The 19,598-nt window shown below is 49.6% G+C and overlaps 1 protein-coding gene across 1 annotated transcript in view; it reads right to left on the bottom strand.

Annotated features, from left to right (window-relative positions):
* The window catches only part of LOC144817673 (uncharacterized), a 499,177-nt gene that overhangs the window by 12,971 nt on the left and 466,608 nt on the right, over positions 1-19,598 (bottom strand). Inside the window, exon 13 of the mRNA XM_078674403.1 lies at positions 14,092-14,185. Within this exon, the coding sequence (XP_078530529.1) occupies positions 14,092-14,185 (94 nt within the window). The remainder of the gene's footprint in view (positions 1-14,091; positions 14,186-19,598) is intronic.

Raw genomic sequence — 19,598 nt, 5'->3', positions numbered from 1 at the left:
CAGTGTTGGGCAGGATGAGTTACTTCTTGAAATAGGTGGTCTTAGTAGCACTGAAACGGAATTAGCTCCTTCCTATTTATTAACTGTCCCGGTTACAGACAGCCCCCCTATAAACATTCTGTCCTGGAACATAGCAGGGCTAAAAAAAAAAACTGGAAATCCCAGATTGGAACAATTTTATTGATCCATTCGATATATGCATGTTCCAGGAAACGTGGTGTCTGTCTCCCCAGTATAAAAATGGGTACTCCACGTATTACGTCCCGGCTGTCTCTTCAGGCAAAGGCCGCCCATCTGGTGGACTTCATATATGGGTGAAAGTTAATCTTAATTTGGCTGTCAATGTGTATAGTGTTCCCTCAGATGACTTACTACACATCTCTTTGAAAAGTCCAAAGGGGGGCAAAATACATATTTTCTGCATTTATGCTAGGGGTTCGCAGGGCTGCCAAATTTTGCCCACAATTGAGCTGTTGGATTCTGAGCTACTAGAATTAGCCCCGGGATCAAAAATTTTGGTGGGTGGCGATTTTAATTGTACTTTCGAACCCTTGGATGATGAGGATATTTTGGGCTGGACAGCGGAGGATTGGAAGTACTCCGTCCCCACCTTAGATCTAGCACCCATCAAGAAATGGCATCCTAGAGTAATACAGCTGAATTCCCTAGCCTTGGCCCACAAACTAAGAGCTCTAAACGGCCGGACCATCTCTGATCGCAATGGGGCGATGACATACAACAGGATAGTCTCCCCATCGCGAATTGATTATATTTTTCTAGACCTTCATTCCTGGTCCGACCTTATAGATATGGAGATTAGACAAACTGTGGACAGTGATCATAATCCATTGTGTATGTTAATTAAATGGCCCAACGAACGAAGCGAGTCCTTAGACTCGAAACTAATTACTAAGGAGGCCATTCCAACTAACTGTAATAGGAAATTGAGATGGGAGGTGATCAAGCTTGAAGATGAAGTGCTCCTATACATTAGGGAGCTAGTTATAGTGGAATCCTCCACTATGTTAGAAATAAAGATGGATTTGGCTACCCTTAACACCTATGGCCCAATATTTCTAACCCATTATTGTTGGACCCGGCCTCATGGCGTGGTCCTACCCCTCCCGCATGGCGGGCCCAGGACGATATCCGCCCTCCACCGGACCTCGGGCGGCCCCTTCGGCCCGATCCTGCACGCCCCAACACCACAGGGCCGGCTACCACCCAGGTCCTCCACCGCAGGCCTGCCCCCGCGTAGGCCCATCACGACTTAAGCACGAGGCCGTGCCCGACTCCATCTTGGGCCACCACGTCACAACCACGTGGCCTCGGCCCCGGCCCAGGCCCCAGCGAAGTCCCGACATCGAGGCACCAAGATCCACCAAGGTGGTCGAGTGGCCACTCGACAGATCCCGGAGGAAGAGGAGTTTCGATGGCCCTCCAGCCGTCCCCGGACGCCTGGTATCGATCGCCCTCCGGCCTCCCTGGGCGCTGGCTCCACCCCCCTGCTGGGTGTCTGGACACCTTCATCCCGGCCCCTCTGACCCCCAGGCGCGAGGGTCCGGACTTCAAAGACCTCCAGACCTATATCTGGGCCAGCCCTGGATTAGGTCTTCAGTTGTATCCTGGACTGGAAGCCCTGCTGACGCTGTCACGGCCGACACCAGACGAACTCATCCTCCCTGTAACCCGACGACCATCTGAGAGCCTGCTGGCGCTGCCACGGCCTACCTTGCTGAACCATCTGAGAGCCTGCTGGCGCTGCCGCGGCCTACCTTGCTGAACCATCTGAGAGCCTGCTGGCGCTGCCGCGGCCTACCTTGCTGAACTTTCCGAGAGCCTGCTGGCGCTGCCGCGGCTTACCTTGCTGAACTTTCCGAGAGCCTGCTGGCGCTGCCGCGGCCTACCTTGCTGAACTATCTGAGAGCCTGCTGGCGCTGCCGCGGCCCGACTTGCTGAGACATCTACGAGCCTGCTGGCGCTGCCGCGGCGCGACCTCTCGGAACCCCCCAGCTCGAGGATTGAGAGCTGTGCGTAGGGTATCCCTTCCTCCACCCAGAGTAAGACTGTCCCGCTACCTTACCCCCTTTTACGAGACTTTATAGATCCCTTGATCTGTTTGTACATACTGCCAAGAACCCGCAACCTTTTATTATCTATAAAAGCTTAAGAACTTGACCTCTTGTGTGGTGTCCATCTGTAGTGTTGTGATTACTCTACTGTACGATCCTAGGAGAGGACCCTCATTCAGGAGGCCTCTCGGTAAACGCTCGGCTACTTCTCGACGGAGAGGTGGACCTCGGGGTGGTCAGTCAGACATCTTCTGCCTCCCCCGGGGTCGCCTTTCTAACATTGGTGGCAAGCGATGGGATCCGAGCCCACGTAGATCGTACAGAGAGTAGTTCGCTCACTACCGAGAAAAACCCACTGCGACCATGAGCACAGAATTCCAGAAAGAGAGAATGGAAGACTACAGTCACAAGGAGCTAAAGCAATTCTGCAAAGACCTAGGCATCGTTACCACTGGCTTAAGCACCAAAGAAGACTTTAAATCGGCCCTGCAGGCCTGGGTGGACGCCGGCGAGGCGCCACCCCCGAGGGAAGATAACCCGGGCCCGAACGGAGGCCCGGAGGTTGCGACGAACCCAGCGGGAGGGAGACCCGCGAACCCAGTCACGGGCCTCTCCCACGAAGATGCCCGAGAACGAGAGAAGAACCGGCTCCACGAGTTGGAGCTCGCTCGACTCAGACAAGAAGGAGAGATCCAACTGGCAGAAAGGAAGTTAGCCCTCGAGCAGCTACGGCTAGAAGGAGACCTGGAAGAAAAGCGAAGACAGAGAGATCTCGAGGAGAAAAAACTCATGCTCGAGCACGAGCGCATCCTCAAAGAAATGGAATTTAAAGCCAATGCCAACGAGACTGGCCTAGCCGGGGGGAAGGCCTCACCTCCCCCAGTGGACACAAAGGTACATATACCCAAGGATGTCGTCAAAGAGTACTATAAGAACGACGACATCCAACAGTGGTTCAAAGCCTACGAGGTCGCCATGACCGCCCATCGAGTACCCCTCAAGGACTGGGGCGCCGGCCTGTGGGGGAAGTTTATCAACGAAGGGAGAGACGCCCTGCTGGAGCTCCCGGATACCGAGATGACCTCGTACGAGCACATGAAGACCGCCCTCCTCACTCGCTACGGACTCACCCCCGAGATGTACCGGCAGCGATTTCGAGACTGCAAAAAAATCCCCGGTACCACGTGGGTGGAGTACGTGAACTATTACAGCAGAGCCTTCGAGGGGTGGACTCGGGGCTGTCAGGTCACCACCTACCAGCAGCTGGTCGACCTCATTCTGTGGGAACATCTATCCAATAACTGCTTCGTCGAACTCCGGCAACACCTCCTCGACAGCAAACTGACTGAGCCACGAAAACTCGCTGTCGAGGCGGATAGATGGGCGAGCACCCGAGTCGCTCGGGGTCCGACGGAAGACTCCGGCCGGGGATCCCCGGGAAACCACCGACCCCGAGGCGGCAGAGTAGGCCAGAGCCGGGGACGGGACGCCTCCCAGGGGTCATCCCCTGCCTCCACGTCGCCACCCTTGGGCCAAAGAGGGGGCCCACCAGCCAGACCCGGGCCCCGCCCGAATGTTACGTGCCACAGATGCCAGCGACAGGGTCATTACGCGAATGACCCCCTCTGCCCGATGAACCAGCGACCCGGCACCACCGGTCCTCCAGCCCGCCAGATAATGGCCGCGGCCCTGGGTGAAGAAGGAAGTGAGGAAGAGGACAACGGCCCCGAGCAGGCCGAGTGGGAGCCCGCCGCCATGACCTTAGCCTGCCTGGGGACTCACGATCTGATCCCCCGAGGGCCGATCCCCGGCAACACCCAGAAATACCGCCAGTGGGTCACCATCAATGGTCACCGAACCGAAGCCCTCCGTGACACCGGAGCCAGCGTGACAGCCGTCCGCTGCCATTTGGTGACCCCCGAACAGATCCTTCCTAACGTCCTGTGCCCAGTCCGGTCCGCAGACAACTCAGAGACTTTGTGCCAGATGGCCCGCATCCCCTTCGAGTGGGGGGGAGTGTCGGGCGTGTTAAAAGTGACTGTCCGCAACGATGCCCCCGTGGACTGCCTCCTTGGGAACGACCTAGAAAGTTCCCCATGGGCGGGCGTCGAAAGAAGAGAGCACCTAGGGATGCTAGGCCTTCCCGAGTGGGTCTGCGCGACCACCCGTTCCATGTCCGCCCGAGCCTCCACCCCAGCGGGGGAAGCTCCGACCGAAGAGCCGGAGTGGCCCGCACCGCCGCCACCCGTCATCCCCCTCCGAACCATCACAGCCCCCGTGGTGGGCCGAGCCCTCATGAGCATCTTCTCCCGAGTCGGCTTCCCCCGAGAGGTCGTGAGTGATCCGGGCTCCAACTTTATCTCGAAGCATATGAAGTCCCTATGGCAACAGTGCGGGGTCGCCTATAAGTTCACCACCCCGTATCATCCCCAAGGCAATGGACTAGTTGAACGATTTAACAGAACACTGAAGGGAATGATCAAGGGCCTAGAAGAGCCACTCCGGCGCAAGTGGGATGTCCTGCTGCCCTGCCTCCTGTTCGCCTACCGAGAGGTACCCCAGAATTCCTTGGGGTTCAGTCCTTTTGAACTCTTGTACGGACACCCGGTCCGAGGCCCCCTCAGCCTGGTCAAGGAAGGCTGGGAGACGGCAGTCCGAGACGCCCCGCCTGATGTCTACTGGTACCTCCTGACACTCCGCAACCAGACTCGGAAGTTCCGGGAACTTGCCGAGGCCAACCTAGAAGCTAGTCAGGAGGAGATGAAACGCTGGTATGACCAGAACGCCTCGTCCATCGAATTCGAGCCGGGCCAGCAGGTCTGGGTCATGTCCCCGGTCGAACCCTGCGCCCTCCAGGACAAGTGGACGGGGCCCTTCAAGGTGGTGGAGCGCAAGAGCCCCGTCACCTACCTAGTGGACATGGAGTCCCCCCGGAACCCTCTCCGGGTTCTACACGCTAACCGACTTAAGCCACACTTTGCCCGCACTGAACTAAGTCTGTTGCTAGCGACCGATGACGGAGCGGAAGACGACTCCGACCCACTGCCAGATCTCCTCAGCACCTCTGAGAAAGACGGCTCTTTCGTAGGGGTCCGGCTCTCCTCTACCCTGACCCCAGAGCAGCAACAAGACTGCCGGAAGCTGCTGGAGCAGTTTGCGGATCTGTTTTCCCTCACTCCGGGGGTCACCCGGTGGTGTGTCCACGATGTGGATACCGGAGACAGCCCGCCGGTGAAACACCGAGCTTTTCGAGTACCCGACCGGGTTCGGGCCTGCATCCAATCAGAAGTGGCCAAGATGTTGGCTCTGGGGGTGGTCGAACCCTCCAACAGCCCCTGGGCCAGTCCCGTTGTTCTGGTCCCTAAAGCCGCCGCCCCCGGAGAGGCTCCGGAGCTCCGGTTTTGTGTTGACTACAGGGGACTAAATGCAGTCACCAGGACCGACGCCCATCCTATCCCCAGGGCAGATGAACTAATCGATCGCTTAGGAGCTGCCAAATTCCTCAGCACCTTCGATCTCACGGCGGGGTATTGGCAGATCGGCCTTACCCCTGGTGCACAGGAGCGATCAGCCTTCTCGACCCCAGACGGCCACTATCACTTCAAAGTGATGCCCTTCGGCATGAAGAACGCACCCGCAACCTTCCAGAGACTCGTGAACCAGGTGCTGGCCGGACTAGAGGAGTACAGCGCCGCCTACCTCGATGACATTGCTGTGTACAGCCTTCACTGGGGTGAGCACCTGACCCACCTCGGGACGGTCCTGACGGCCGTTCGGCGGGCCAGACTCACCATCAAAGCCAGTAAGTGCCAGATAGGCCAAGGGTCCGTGACCTATCTGGGACACCAAGTGGGGAGCGGCCACGTGGCTCCCCTCCAACCAAAGATAGACGCCATCCGGGACTGGGAGCCCCCGGTCACCCAGACCGCCGTCCGAGCCTTCCTGGGGCTCACCGGATATTATCGGCGTTTTATAAAAGACTACGGGAGCATTGTGGGGCCCCTTACAGAACTAACCTCCAAGAGACTACCCAAGAAGGTGCACTGGACCCCTGCGTGCCAAACGGCCTTTGAAACTCTAAAGACTGCCATGTGCACCGCCCCTGTGCTCCAGGCCCCCGACTACAGCAGAGAGTTTGTAGTCCAAACCGATGCCTCAGAGCACGGCATCGGGGCGGTCCTGTCCCAAGTCAACCCCGAAGGAATCGACCAGCCTGTGGCCTTCATCAGCCGACGCCTGCTGGCGAGAGAGCAACGCTGGAGCACCATCGAGAGGGAAGCCTTCGCCGTGGTGTGGGCCCTCAAGAAGCTCCGGCCCTACCTCTTCGGCACCCACTTCCGGGTCCAGACCGACCACCAGCCCCTGCGTTGGTTGATGCAGATGCGGGGAGAAAACCCGAAGCTGCTACGCTGGTCCATCTCGCTGCAGGGAATGGATTTCACCGTGGAACATCGCCCCTGCAATGACCACGCCAATGCCGACGGCCTGTCCAGATTCTTCCGCCTTGGCGAGGAGAATCCCCAAGAGGATGGGTGACTCTCCCCTGCCTTCAGCTGGGGGGGACGCGTGTTGGACCCGGCCTCATGGCGTGGTCCTACCCCTCCCGCATGGCGGGCCCAGGACGATATCCGCCCTCCACCGGACCTTGGGCGGCCCCTTCGGCCCGATCCTGCACGCCCCAACACCACAGGGCCGGCTACCACCCCGGTCCTCCACCGCAGGCCTGCCCCCGCGTAGGCCCATCACGACCTAAGCACGAGGCCGTGCCCGACTCCATCTTGGGCCACCACGTCACAACCACGTGGCCTCGGCCCCGGCCCAGGCCCCAGCGAAGTCCCGACATCGAGGCACCAAGATCCACCCAGGTGGTCGAGTGGCCACTCGACAGATCCCGGAGGAAGAGGAGTTTCGATGGCCCTCCAGCCGTCCCCGGACGCCTGGTATCGATCGCCCTCCGGCCTCCCTGGGCGCTGGCTCCACCCCCCTGCTGGGTGTCTGGACACCTTCATCCCGGCCCCTATGACCCCCAGGCGCGAGGGTCCGGACTTCAAAGACCTCCAGACCTATATCTGGGCCAGCCCTGGATTAGGTCTTCAGTTGTATCCTGGACTGGAAGCCCTGCTGACGCTGTCCCGGCCGACACCAGACGAACTCATCCTCCCCGTAACCCGACGACCTTCTGAGAGCCTGCTGGTGCTGCCGCGGCCTATCTTGCTGAACCATCTGAGAGCCTGCTGGCGCTGCCGCGGCCTACCTTGTTGAACCATCTGAGAGCCTGCTGGCGCTGCCGCGGCCTACCTTGCTGAACCATCTGAGAGCCTGCTGGCGCTGCCGCGGCCTACCTTGCTGAACCATCTGAGAGCCTGCTGGCGCTGCCGCGGCCTACCTTGCTGAACCATCTGAGAGCCTGCTGGCGCTGCCGCGGCCTACCTTGCTGAACTTTCCGAGAGCCTGCTGGCGCTGCCGCGGCTTACCTTGCTGAACTTTCCGAGAGCCTGCTGGCGCTGCCGCGGCCTACCTTGCTGAACTATCTGAGAGCCTGCTGGCGCTGCCGCGGCCCGACTTGCTGAGACATCTACGAGCCTGCTGGCGCTGCCGCGGCGCGACCTCTCGGAACCCCCCAGCTCGAGGATTGAGAGCTGTGCGTAGGGTATCCCTTCCTCCACCCAGAGTAAGACTGTCCCGCTACCTTACCCCCTTTTACGAGACTTTATAGATCCCTTGATCTGTTTGTACATACTGCCAAGAACCCGCAACCTTTTATTATCTATAAAAGCTTAAGAACTTGACCTCTTGTGTGGTGTCCATCTGTAGTGTTGTGATTACTCTACTGTACGATCCTAGGAGAGGACCCTCATTCAGGAGGCCTCTCGGTAAACGCTCGGCTACTTCTCGACGGAGAGGTGGACCTAGGGGTGGTCAGTCAGACATCTTCTGCCTCCCCCGGGGTCGCCTTTCTAACAATTATCAAGATCTTGTAGCTAAAATAGGCAAGGTCTTTCAAAAAACAATCAAGGGAGATCAACCTGTAGAGAAGCACTTAAAAACAAACCCTTGGTATACTGCTGATTGCAGGGAAAAGAGAAAGGCAATCGCACGGGCAATAAAGTTAAATGATTCCAGAGATGTAAGATTGGCTAGGGGAGACTATAGGAAAATTTTGACACTTTCAAAAAAGAACTGGGAGGAAGATCATTGGCAGAAACTTAAAATAGCAGCATGGGATAAAAATTCTGTCTCCTTCTGGAAATTGATTAATATTTTAGATCGAAGGGGAGCTGACCCAATTTTAAATCACATAAATGCCCAGCAATGGTACGATCATTTTTTAAAGTTATATTGCGTAGATGAGACTCAAGCTCATCTAGCCTCAGAAATATTTCCGGCTTTAAGTACAGAATTACCATTAGAGATAATCCCTTTTGAGGTAAGAGAGGTGAAAGATGCTATCTCTAAAATCCGGCCTGGTAAAGCACCTGGCCCAGACGGTCTCCCCGGAGACCTGTTAGCTCATGACCCCCTGGTTTGGGCAAATTTCATAGCTAGCTTAATGAACTTACTTCAACAGGGTTTTCCCATCCCAGACTCCTGGAAAGGGGCCGAGGTAATTACAATTTACAAAAAAGGCGATAGAGAGGACCCTGCCAACTATAGACCAATTAGTTTAATTGATACCATACAAAAGGTGGTTGGCAGGGTCATTGTAAATAGAATTGAGACCTGGCTTATGGAAGAAGAGGTATTAACCCACTTCCAGGCAGGGTTTAGACAGAATGTGGGTGCAATAGACCAGGTGTTTCGGTTTTGCGCGGTCTATTGGAAGTCAGTATCCATTAATAAAGGCAGCTTGTATCTGGCTTTTATTGATCTTAAAACCGCATTCGATGTCATCCCTCGCCCTAAATTGTGGGAAGTTCTATTGGAAATGGGCTTTCCTAACTATCTTCTGCAATTTATTATTAAGCTCCATGAGGACAACTTTGCGAGGATACGTTGGGGAAGCCAAGGGCAACTGACAGAGAGGGTACCAGTCAACAGAGGAGTGCGGCAGGGATGTGTGATGGCACCAACGCTGTTCTCCCTCTTCATAAATGGGGTGGTTGACCATTTGAGGGAGGACCCCGCGGATGCACCCGTCCTTGCCGGTGAGAAGACCCCTACACTCCTCTTTGCGGACGATACCCTCCTGATGTCCAAGACCCCGTCAGGCCTCCAGAAACTGCTCGATCGCTTTTCGCTTTTCTGTAGAAAGCGGGGCTTAACAATAAATACCACGAAAACAAAGTTAATGGTTTTTTTGTTAAAAAAGAAGCCCAGGAATGTAAATATTTCTCTTTTTGGGTCTCCACTAGAGGTTGTTAATGAATTTGACTATCTGGGTGTTAGACTATCTAACAATATGTCCTGGGGACCGCACTTATCCAAAATGATACTTAATCTCAAAAGGGTATCTGGTGCTATAATGAAACACCAGCGCCAATCTACCAGCAGACCAGTCGCTCCAGCACTATCAGTCTACGAGGGGAAGGCGGTAGCATCGGCAGTCTACGGCTCGGAAATTTGGGGCGCTGTTAGCACTAGAGCCCTGACTGTCATAGAGAATAAGTTTATCCGAGAATTGGTTTCACTTCCCATGTCAACCCCTTTGCTTCCACTATTTTTTGACATGGGTATGAAATGTATAGCTGACAAAATCTATCTTAGACCCCTATTATTTTGGGTGCGACTCCGAAGGACGGAAGAACTAAAAGACTATGCCCGAGTCTTGGATGAGCTAATTACCCTTAACGTGAATAACAAAATTAAGTGGCTTAACAACCTCAAGCTTTTGGTACACTCGTTAGGTCTGGGGGCATCCTGGATTTCACAATGTCCTCCCACTAAACAAGAAGTAAAAAAGTTATATTGGTAATGGGTAGACTCCAAGATACATGCTAACTCAAATCGTGGCTACCTGACCACCAAGTTCCTAGAACACAAAGTAGGGCGCATAATCGAGCCCTTTTTGGATTTTATCCAATCACCTAGAGATAGGACTTTGTTTTTGAAATTTAGACAAGGAACTTTACCTGTCAAAGAAATAACGGCAGGATGGAAAAGTATGGAGGGGAAAGATCTAAACTACCCAGGCTGCAGCTGCCCTAAAGAATCCCTGGGGCATTTCTTATTTGCATGTTCAGCCTATAAGCATGTTAGGAAAAAATGGTTAAAACCAGTCTGTAAATCCATGGGCGTGAATGACCATAGATCCGCCTTCCGTATTATGTTAACCAACACAGCCTCATTGTATATTGTTTGTGGGGTCTCAAAATACCTTGCGGGTGCTTGGTTAATCCGCTCAAAAATGTTAAGTGACCCGGTTAACCCGTCTGAATTGATCAGCTAGTTATATCTGCTTATTTTTTTAGTTTTAGAATCATTTTTCCTGTTGTAGTACTTTGGGTAGGACTGCTTTTTATGTATTTTATGTATTTCTGTGTGTATGTATGTCTGTACTTTTATGACGATTATTTTGTCGAATAAAGTATTACAACAACAATATCTAGCAGGGAGATAAAGTGCTATTCTAATGTCAATAATACAAATATCTATCAGTGAGATAAGGAGCTAATCTAATGTTGATAATAATAACAATATATATCACAGATATAAAGAGCTATTCTAATGTCGATATTAATAATACAAATATCTATCAGAGAGATAAAGAGCTATTCTAGTATCGATGATAACAATATCTATCAGAGGGATAAAGAGCTATTCTAATGTTGAAAATAACAATATCTAGCAGGGAGATAAAGTGCTATTCTAAAGTGGATATTAATAATAACAATATCTATCAGAGAGATAAAGAGCTATTATAATGTTGATAATAACAATATCTAGCAGGGAGATAAAGTGCTATTCTAATGCTGATAATATATATTGGGCAATAAAGTGATATTCTAATGTTGATAGTAATAACAATACCTATGAATCAGTTTAGGGCCTTACCGAAGTTGACAATAATATTATATGAGTAAATATTGCCGTCTGAGAAGCTTGATCACATCTCTGTAAGCTGATGTTGCCTCCCACACTCTAAAGCTCGTTAGAGCAAAGGGTGGATTTGTATCTATTCTAAACAGAGTTTTAAACACTTGGGGGCTTATTTATGAGAGACTTGCGCTGTCGAAGAATCACATTTTCTAACGATCTGGCGCCGTAAGCCTCTCAATCATATCTATAAGGTAACGCAAGGCCACTCTGTGTGAATTTGCATGGGGTCATAGAAATGGAGTGAGACAAAGCAGCACAAGCCGCACCCTTGCCTTACTCTGCGTCAAGGAGGCGTTCCATGGGTGCTGCAGTGGGTTCACCCAGGAAACACCAATGGGTTCTGATGGTGCCCCAGATTTACTTCAACACAGAAATCAGGGGCAGTGCCAAAACTTTACACCTCCCCAGACCAGGCGTAACAAGGAGAAATATTTTGATTTCTCTTTGTTTTTAGGTTGAGCCTTGGCAGTCCATGCGCTGCGCTGGGAGGCATGCTGTATTCAGGTAGAGACTTGAAGCTCCGCCCACTCTCCGCCCATATTTGTCATTGGCTTGTGTCATTGTCCACTGTAAACTGTGGCTGCTTATTGATCAATAGGCTTAGTAGTCCCTCCTTAGTACCGTCTTGTCTCATTTTGTAACCGCCCATGGCGACACCCACTATTACATGTGTTGTTACTCGGTAGGCTTTAATTACAGCCTCAAGCACTATTTTCTCAAATAGCTTTGTCTTGCCTGCTGTTGCAGGCTGGACATGCTCTCTCTTAACATGTTTTAAAAAATCTTTTATAGCACAAATGTATTTGTAATGCAATAGGTCTTGCATTTTAGAGAGTTTAAGCTATTGGCATTGTAAATGACAATGCCTTTTATTTATCTGTTTTAAAAAACAACACACAAGTAAAAGGCATTGTCATTTACAATGCCAAAAGCTCAAACTCTCATAAATGCGAGACCTATTGTATTGCAAATGCTTGTTTCCACTTTCCAAGTGTACTACATTCTGCAGCACACACAGAATGAGGTAAACGCTTCCATGGAATGTTTTTGTGAAGGAAAGTGCCCCTTCCTGCACCAAAACAATGCTGCCTGCAACAGAGGTACCCTTGCACCATGGTGCAGGGATGCCTGCTTTGGTAATAGGCAGCAAATTGTGCCCCAGCGCAGGGGAAAGAGCAGGTATGCACCGTAGTTCTTAAATACGGTGCATTCCTGCCCCTTCTCATCGGCGTCAGGTAGCACCGCACGAAGACATGCGGCGCTGCCCTGGGTCAAGGAGATCTTTATTTTATCTTAGGTCAGAGTGGGCTGCCTTTGGGCTGGATTTAACCCTCATGTTTTTCTGTCCTGCTTCCTCTGAGATTCTCCTACCCTAGGCCACAGACCACTTTACAGTGCTGCGGTAGGAAACAAGCATTGGAAAAGCCAATAGGTCACGCCTATGTGAGGGCTTTTGGCTTTGCCAATGTCTTTTAGTAATGTTGTACAACAGCGTGGCTGCTCTTCAGCATCGCTGAACATTTGTTGCATGGCATAGAGTAGAATAGCATAGAGGAGAGTGGTGTAGACTAGTGTGAAGTGGCGTGGAGTGGAGTGACGTAGAGTAGCATGAAGTAGAGTGGAGTGGTGGAGAGTAGAGTTGCATAGAGTGAAGTGGTGTAGTCTAGAGTGGTGTAGCATTGACTGGAATGGCATAGGGTGACATGGACTAAAGTCGCATAAATTGCAATGGCATACAATAGAGTGGCTTGGAGAAGAGTAGAGAGGTGTAGAGCAGTATGGACTGGAGTGGCATAGACTGGAATAGAGTAGAGTAGAGTGGTGTAGAGTGATGTAGTGTGGGATGGAATGTTGTAAGAGTGGTGTACAATTGAGTGGCATAGAATGGAGTGGCATAGAGTAGAGTGCATAGAGTAGCGTGGCAATGATTGGGGTGATATAGAGTAGAGTGGAGCAGCACTGAGTGGAGTGGCATAAAGTAGAGAGGCATAGAATAAATTGGTATAGTGTGGAATGGTGTAGAGTAGAATGGCGTAGAGTAGAGCGGCACAGAGTGAGGTGGAGTGGAGTAGAGTGGCTTGTAGTGGCGTTGAGTAGCGTAGCATAGTGTAGAGTGTAGTAGCGTGGAGTGGTGTAGATTAGAGTGGCATAGAGGGGCACTGTGAGGAGTAGAGTGGCATGGAATGGTATAAAGTGGAGTCAAGTGGTGTAGGATAGATTAGGATGAAGTGCAGTAGATTGGCATGGAGTAGAGGGGCATAGAGTGGAGTGGCATAAAGTAGAGTGGCATGGCTTAGGGTGGAGTGGTGTACAGTAGAGTAGAATGGCTTAGAGTGGAGTGACGTTGAGTGGTGAAGAGTAGAGTGTCAGAGTAGAATGGATTGACGTTGAGTGGCAAAGAGTGGAGTGGCATAAAGTAGAGTGGCATGGCTTAGGGAGGAGTGGTGTAGAGTAGAGTGGTATAGAGTGGCACTGTATGGAGCGGAGAGGCATAGAGTAAAGAGGAGTGGTGTAGAGTAGAGTGGAATGGCTTAGGGTGGAGTGGTGCAGAGTAGAGGGGTATAGAGTGGCACTGTATGGAGTGGAGTGGCATAGAGTAAAGAGGAGTGGGGTAGAGTAGAGTGGAATGGCTTAGGGTGGAGTGGTGCAGAGTAGAGGGGTATAGAGTGGCACTGTATGGAGTGGAGTGGCATAGAGTAAAGAGGAGTGGGGTAGAGTGGACTGGAATGGCTTAGATCGGAGTGACGTTGAGTGGTGTAGAGTAGAGTGTCATAGAGTAGAATGGATTGGCATTGAGTGGAAAAGAGTGGCGAAGAGAATGTGAATCCCTCATTGAGATCTCAGTTCTTCACTGGACCATCCTGAGGAGGAGGACCTTGGACATCTCACAGATTGTGAGATTTCACCGAGGTCCTTGGTGAGTACTGGGGGTACCGACTCCACAGAACGGATGTTTATCAGGGCTCTATAGGCGCATCCTCACCTCCTGTTCTTACTCGGTTGTTTTCTTACGTAGATGAAGAAGGCCACAGCAGTGACGGCGAAGAGCACCCCGAAGATGATAGCAAGCATGTCACCTGTGGAGAAGAGAAGACAGATATGTCAACGCTAGTCTGGCTTCAAGGCACGTGATGTGCCCTGGAGGGTTGTTGAAGAGGGACAATGTGTCCTGCATCTGTCTCTTATAGCACACAAATGCCTAATTTACTCCTGCAGGAGAATTAAACATCCACCACAGCCTGCTGCAGAAACAAAGACCCTACAGACCTTGAACCAAAACCATGGGTCACCCACCAATAGAAATGCTCACAGCTCTGAATCCTACAGCACACGGTAGGAGGTGAAGTCAATATATTTATACAGTGAAGCTCTGCTGTTCAATATAACATGTCACAGGGTAAATGAAGCAGGCCACATATGGGATATAATGCAACTTAGCTGAATATCATATCTCACAAGGCCAAGGAGGGTGCGTCAACGTCCATTCTCTTACTCTGTATCCTGAAGTGAAGCAGGACATCTCTGTGTCACAGGTCCACTGATGGAAGAGAGGCAGAATTCACACTCTATCCTATAGTAAAGATCTCCATCTCTATGTCACAAGTCCAGGGGAGGGGCAGAAAGTACACTCTATCCTATAGTAAACGTCTACTATTATGTGTCACAAGTCCAAGGGGGGGCAGAACTTACACTCTATCCTATAGTAAAGGTCTAAATCTCTATATCACAAGTCCAAGGGGGGGCAGAACTTACACTCTATCCTATAGTAAAGGTCTCCATCTCTGTGTCAGAAGTCCAAGGGGGGGTAGAACTTACACTCTATCCTATAGTAAAGGTCATACATCCACATGCATCATTGTAGGAATTTGCGATTCCTAAATTGCGAAAATTAAGGAATCGCAATTCAGGAATTGCAAAATCCTATGCATCAAGAAATTGCAAAAGTTTTTGCGATTCCTAAATTTTCTTTATTTGCGATTCCTTAATTGCGAATCGCAATTAAGGAATCGCTTTACATTGATTCCTATGGGCCTAGAGGCCCATAGGAATCAATGGGAAGGCATTCTCATTTTGTGAATTCGCAATTAAGGAATCGCAAAATGAGAATGCAATTTCAAGGGTGCAGGGGGGTCCAAAGGACCCCCCCCGCACCCCTGAAATGTCACGTAAGTAAATTTTACTCAAACACATGTCCCAAGGGCATGTGTGTGTGTAAAATATAAGTTTCAAAAATGAACTTTTGTGCATTTTTAAAACTTTTCGCAAATTACCATGAAGGTTTACTTCATGGTAAATTTCCCCTTCCTATTTGCGAATTCGCAATTTAAAAAAAATCATGCATAGCATTTAAGAAATCGCAAAATTTGCGATTTCTTAAATGCTATAGCAATTTAAGAAATCGCAAAAAATTGCGATTTCTGAAATTGCGAAAAATGAAAAAAAAATGATGCATCCCCAAAAATGTTTTTGCATTCACAAATTGCCGAATTTTGCGATTCGCACCGTTTGTGAATGCAAAAAGGCTTGATGCATGTGGGCATAAATCTCTGTGTCACAAGTCCAAGGGGACAGAACTTACAATCTATCCTATAGTAAACGTCTACATCTCTATATCAACAGCCGGACCTGTTGGCCTCCAGCGGCTGCTGAACATTACCTCAAGATACTCCGCGGCTAACATGCTTACCATCAACCGCGAAAAATCAAAAGTCATGTGCATCAACCATTCCAAAAAGAAACCAACACGAAACTGGCTCTTGTCATCTAGAAAGCTAGAAATGGTCTGCGAATATCGATATCTGGGGGTCATCATTGACGACAAGGGAAATTTCATGCCGCAGTGCGAAGCAATAAAAAGGAGAGGACTAACCATTGCAGCAAGACTTAGAAACTTAAAAAACACGGTTTCTGGCCCAAGCTTACTTCCGCTTATAAAGGTGACACAGGCCAAGCTAATTCCAGCCATTACTTATGGCAGTGAATCTATGAGAGGGAGGGATGCTCCTTTAATAGACAGAACAGTGGCAAAAGCACTTTGCATGATCTTCGGCCTGCCAAGGTATTCATCGCCCGCCCAAATGAGACTAGAGTTCGGGTTACAAAAAGAAGAGCTGGCACGCAAGGGAGCGTACATAAAAACCTGGCATAAAATAAGCAGGGGAGACCCGAATACCCTAAATGCCCTCCTGTGGAATGAACTTCAAAATAAAGAAACATGCTTGGCAAGGCGGTACCTGGAGGCCGCCATTGAGGACCTTGGCTTACAGCAACTCTGGGAACTTCCAGGCTCTACAGCAGTCTTTAAAAAGGTGGTCAACAAGACAGTCCGGAAGGAATCACTATTGCAGGATATAGCCACCCTATCAGAGCGGGCTCATGGCTGGCTTACACTTCAATCGTACACTACGTCCTTGCCTCAAACCTATCTTCAGATAGGTTTCACTAAAAAAATAAAAGAGAAGTTCCTGAAATTTCCCCTAGGGCTGCTGCCGTCAGCGGCCCACTTACCTCCATGGTTACGGCCACACTTACCAACAACATGCCGTCTTTGTGGGAATGGCAAGGAAAACATAGTCCATCTGATCACTACCTGCACCAAGCTCGCCCAAGATCGACGCGTCTTCCTGCGACCACTTTTCAACAATCGCAAGATACGGACTTGCAGGCAAGCAGTGCTTGCCTGCTTTAAAGGAGACGATATCCAACTGAGCTGCAGAACGGTAAAATTTCTTGAAAAAGCAGAGGCCCGCTTTAAAACTTTGAAGGAAACCGAACAAATCTACTAGTACCGTAAAAAGCCTAGGATGAACCCCATGGTACCCCTATTGACCAACTACTAGAGTGACACTTTGACTCTCCCACATATCGACCACCATCAATTACACAATAGGGACTTCCGGAACTGTTATTATAATTGGCACTTTATTATACCTCCCTTTGGCCGGCATCAATGAAGAACCTATTTTTAACTCTTTTATGATAAACCGAGCGTTCAACATGATGTTAAGTTTCTTTTAATCGTGTTATTGTTATCTCACCATGCATTTTGCTTTTTGTTTCACGGACGGAACTTTTGTTTTAACATGTTTAAATTTGACTTATGTTTTATAAAGTGAACTTTCTTTTTTTCTATATTGTAAAGGTTTTAAATAACCATGCACAATAAAGTATCTATCTATATATCTATCTATCACAGTTCCAAGGAGGAGGGGGGGCAGAACTTACACTCTATCCTATAGTAAAGGTCTACATCTCTGTGTCACAAGTCCAAGGGGGGCAGAACTTACACTCTATCCTATAGTAAAGGTCTAAATATCTATATCACAAGTCCAAGGGGGGGCAGAACTTACAATCTATCTTATAGTAAAGGTTTAAATCTCTGTGTCACAAGTCCAAGGGGACAGAACTTACAATCTATCCTATAGTAAACGTCTACATCTCTATATCACAGTTCCAAGGAGGAGGGGGGGGGCAGAACTTACACTCTATCCTATAGTAAAGCTCTACATCTCTGTGTCACAAGTCCAAGGGGGGGCAGAACTTACAATCTATCTTATAGTAAAGGTCTAAATCTCTGTGTCACAAGTCCAAGGGGACAGAACTTACAATCTATCCTATAGTAAACGTCTACATCTCTATATCACAGTTCCAAGGAGGAGGGGGGGGGGGCAGAACTTACACTCTATCCTATAGTAAAGCTCTACATCTCTGTGTCACAAGTCCAAGGGGGGACAGAACTTACACTCTATCCTATAGTAGAGGTCTAAATATCCATCTCACAAGTCCAAGGGGGGGGCAGAACTTACAATCTATCCTATAGTAAACGTCTACATCTCTATATCACAGTTCCAAGGAGGAGGGGGGGGGGCAGAACTTACACTCTATCCTATAGTAAAGCTTTACATTTCTGTGTCACAAGTCCAAGGGGGGGTAGAACTTACACTCTATCGTATAGTAAAGGTCTCCATCTCTGTCACAAGTCCAAGGGGAGACAGAACTTACACTCTATCCTATAGTAAAGGTCTCCATCTCTGTGTCACAAGTCTAAGGGGGAACAGATCTTACAATCTATCCTATAGTAAAGGTCTACATCTCTGTGTCACAAGTCCAAGGGGGGGACAGAACTTACACTCTATCCTATAGTAAAGGTCTACATCTCTGTGTCACAAGTCCAAGGGGGGACAGAACGTACAATCTATCTTATAGTAAAGGTCTAAATCTCTGTGTCAAAAGTCCAAGGGGACAGAACTTACACTCTATCCTATAGTAAACGTCTACATCTCTATATCACAGTTCCAAGGAGCAGGGGGGGCAGAACTTACACTCTATCCTATAGTAAAGGTCTCCATCTCTGTGTCACAAGTCCAAGGGGGGCAGAACTTACACTCTAACCTATAGTAAAGGTCTACATCTCTGTGTCACAAGTCCAAGGGGCGACAGAACTTACACTCTATCCTATAGTAAAGGTCTCCATCTTTGTGTCACAAGTCCAAGGGGGAACAGAACTTACAATCTATCCCATAGTAAAGGTCTACATCTCTGTGTCACAAGTCCAAGGGGGGAAAGAACTTACAATCTATCCTATAGTATAGGTCTCCATCTCTGCGTCACAAGTCCAAGGGGGGACATAACTTACACTCTATCCTATAGTAAAGGTCTAAATCTCTGTGTCACAAGTTCAAGGGGGGAAAGGACTTACAATCTATCCTATAGTAAAGGTCTCCATCTCTGTGTCACAAGTCCAAGGGGGAACAGAACTTACACTCTATCCTATAATAAAGGTCTCCATCTCTGTGTCACAAGTCCAAGGGGGGACAGAACTTACACTCTATCCTATAGTAAAGGTCTCCATCTCTGTGTCACAAGTCCAAGGGGGAACATAACTTACAATCTATCCTATGGTAAAGGTCTACATCTCTGTGTCACAAGTCCAAGGGGGGAAAGAACTTACAATCTATCCTATAGTAAAGGTCTACATCTCTGTGTCACAAGTCCAAGGGGGGGTAGAACTTACACTCTATCCTATAGTAACGGTCTCCATCTCTGTGTCACAAGTCCAAGGTGGGTAGAACTTACAATCTATCCTATAGAAAAGGTCTACATGTCTGTGTCACAAGTCCAAGGGGGGACAAAACTTACACTCTATCCTATAGTAAAGGTTTACATTTCTGTGTCACAAATCCAAGGGGGGACAGAACTTACACTCTATCCTATAGTAAAGGCCTCCATCTCTGTGTCACAAGTCCAAGGGGGGACATAACTTACACTCTATCCTATAGTAAAGGCCTCCATCTCTGTGTCACAAGTCCAAGGGGGGACAGAACTTACACTCTATCCTATAGTAAAGGTCTCCATCTCTGTCACAAGTCCAAGGGGGGGCAGAACTTACAATCTAACCTATAGTAAAGGTCTACATATCTGTGTCACATGTCCAAGGGGGGTAGAACTTACAATCTATCCTATAGTAAAGGTCTCCATCTCTGTGTCACA

This window comes from Lissotriton helveticus, chromosome 2_1 (assembly GCF_964261635.1).
Source record: "Lissotriton helveticus chromosome 2_1, aLisHel1.1, whole genome shotgun sequence".
NCBI lineage: Eukaryota > Metazoa > Chordata > Amphibia > Caudata > Salamandridae > Lissotriton > Lissotriton helveticus.
Note: the sequence above shows the minus strand (reverse complement) of the source record. Positions and strands in the feature narration are given on the sequence as shown.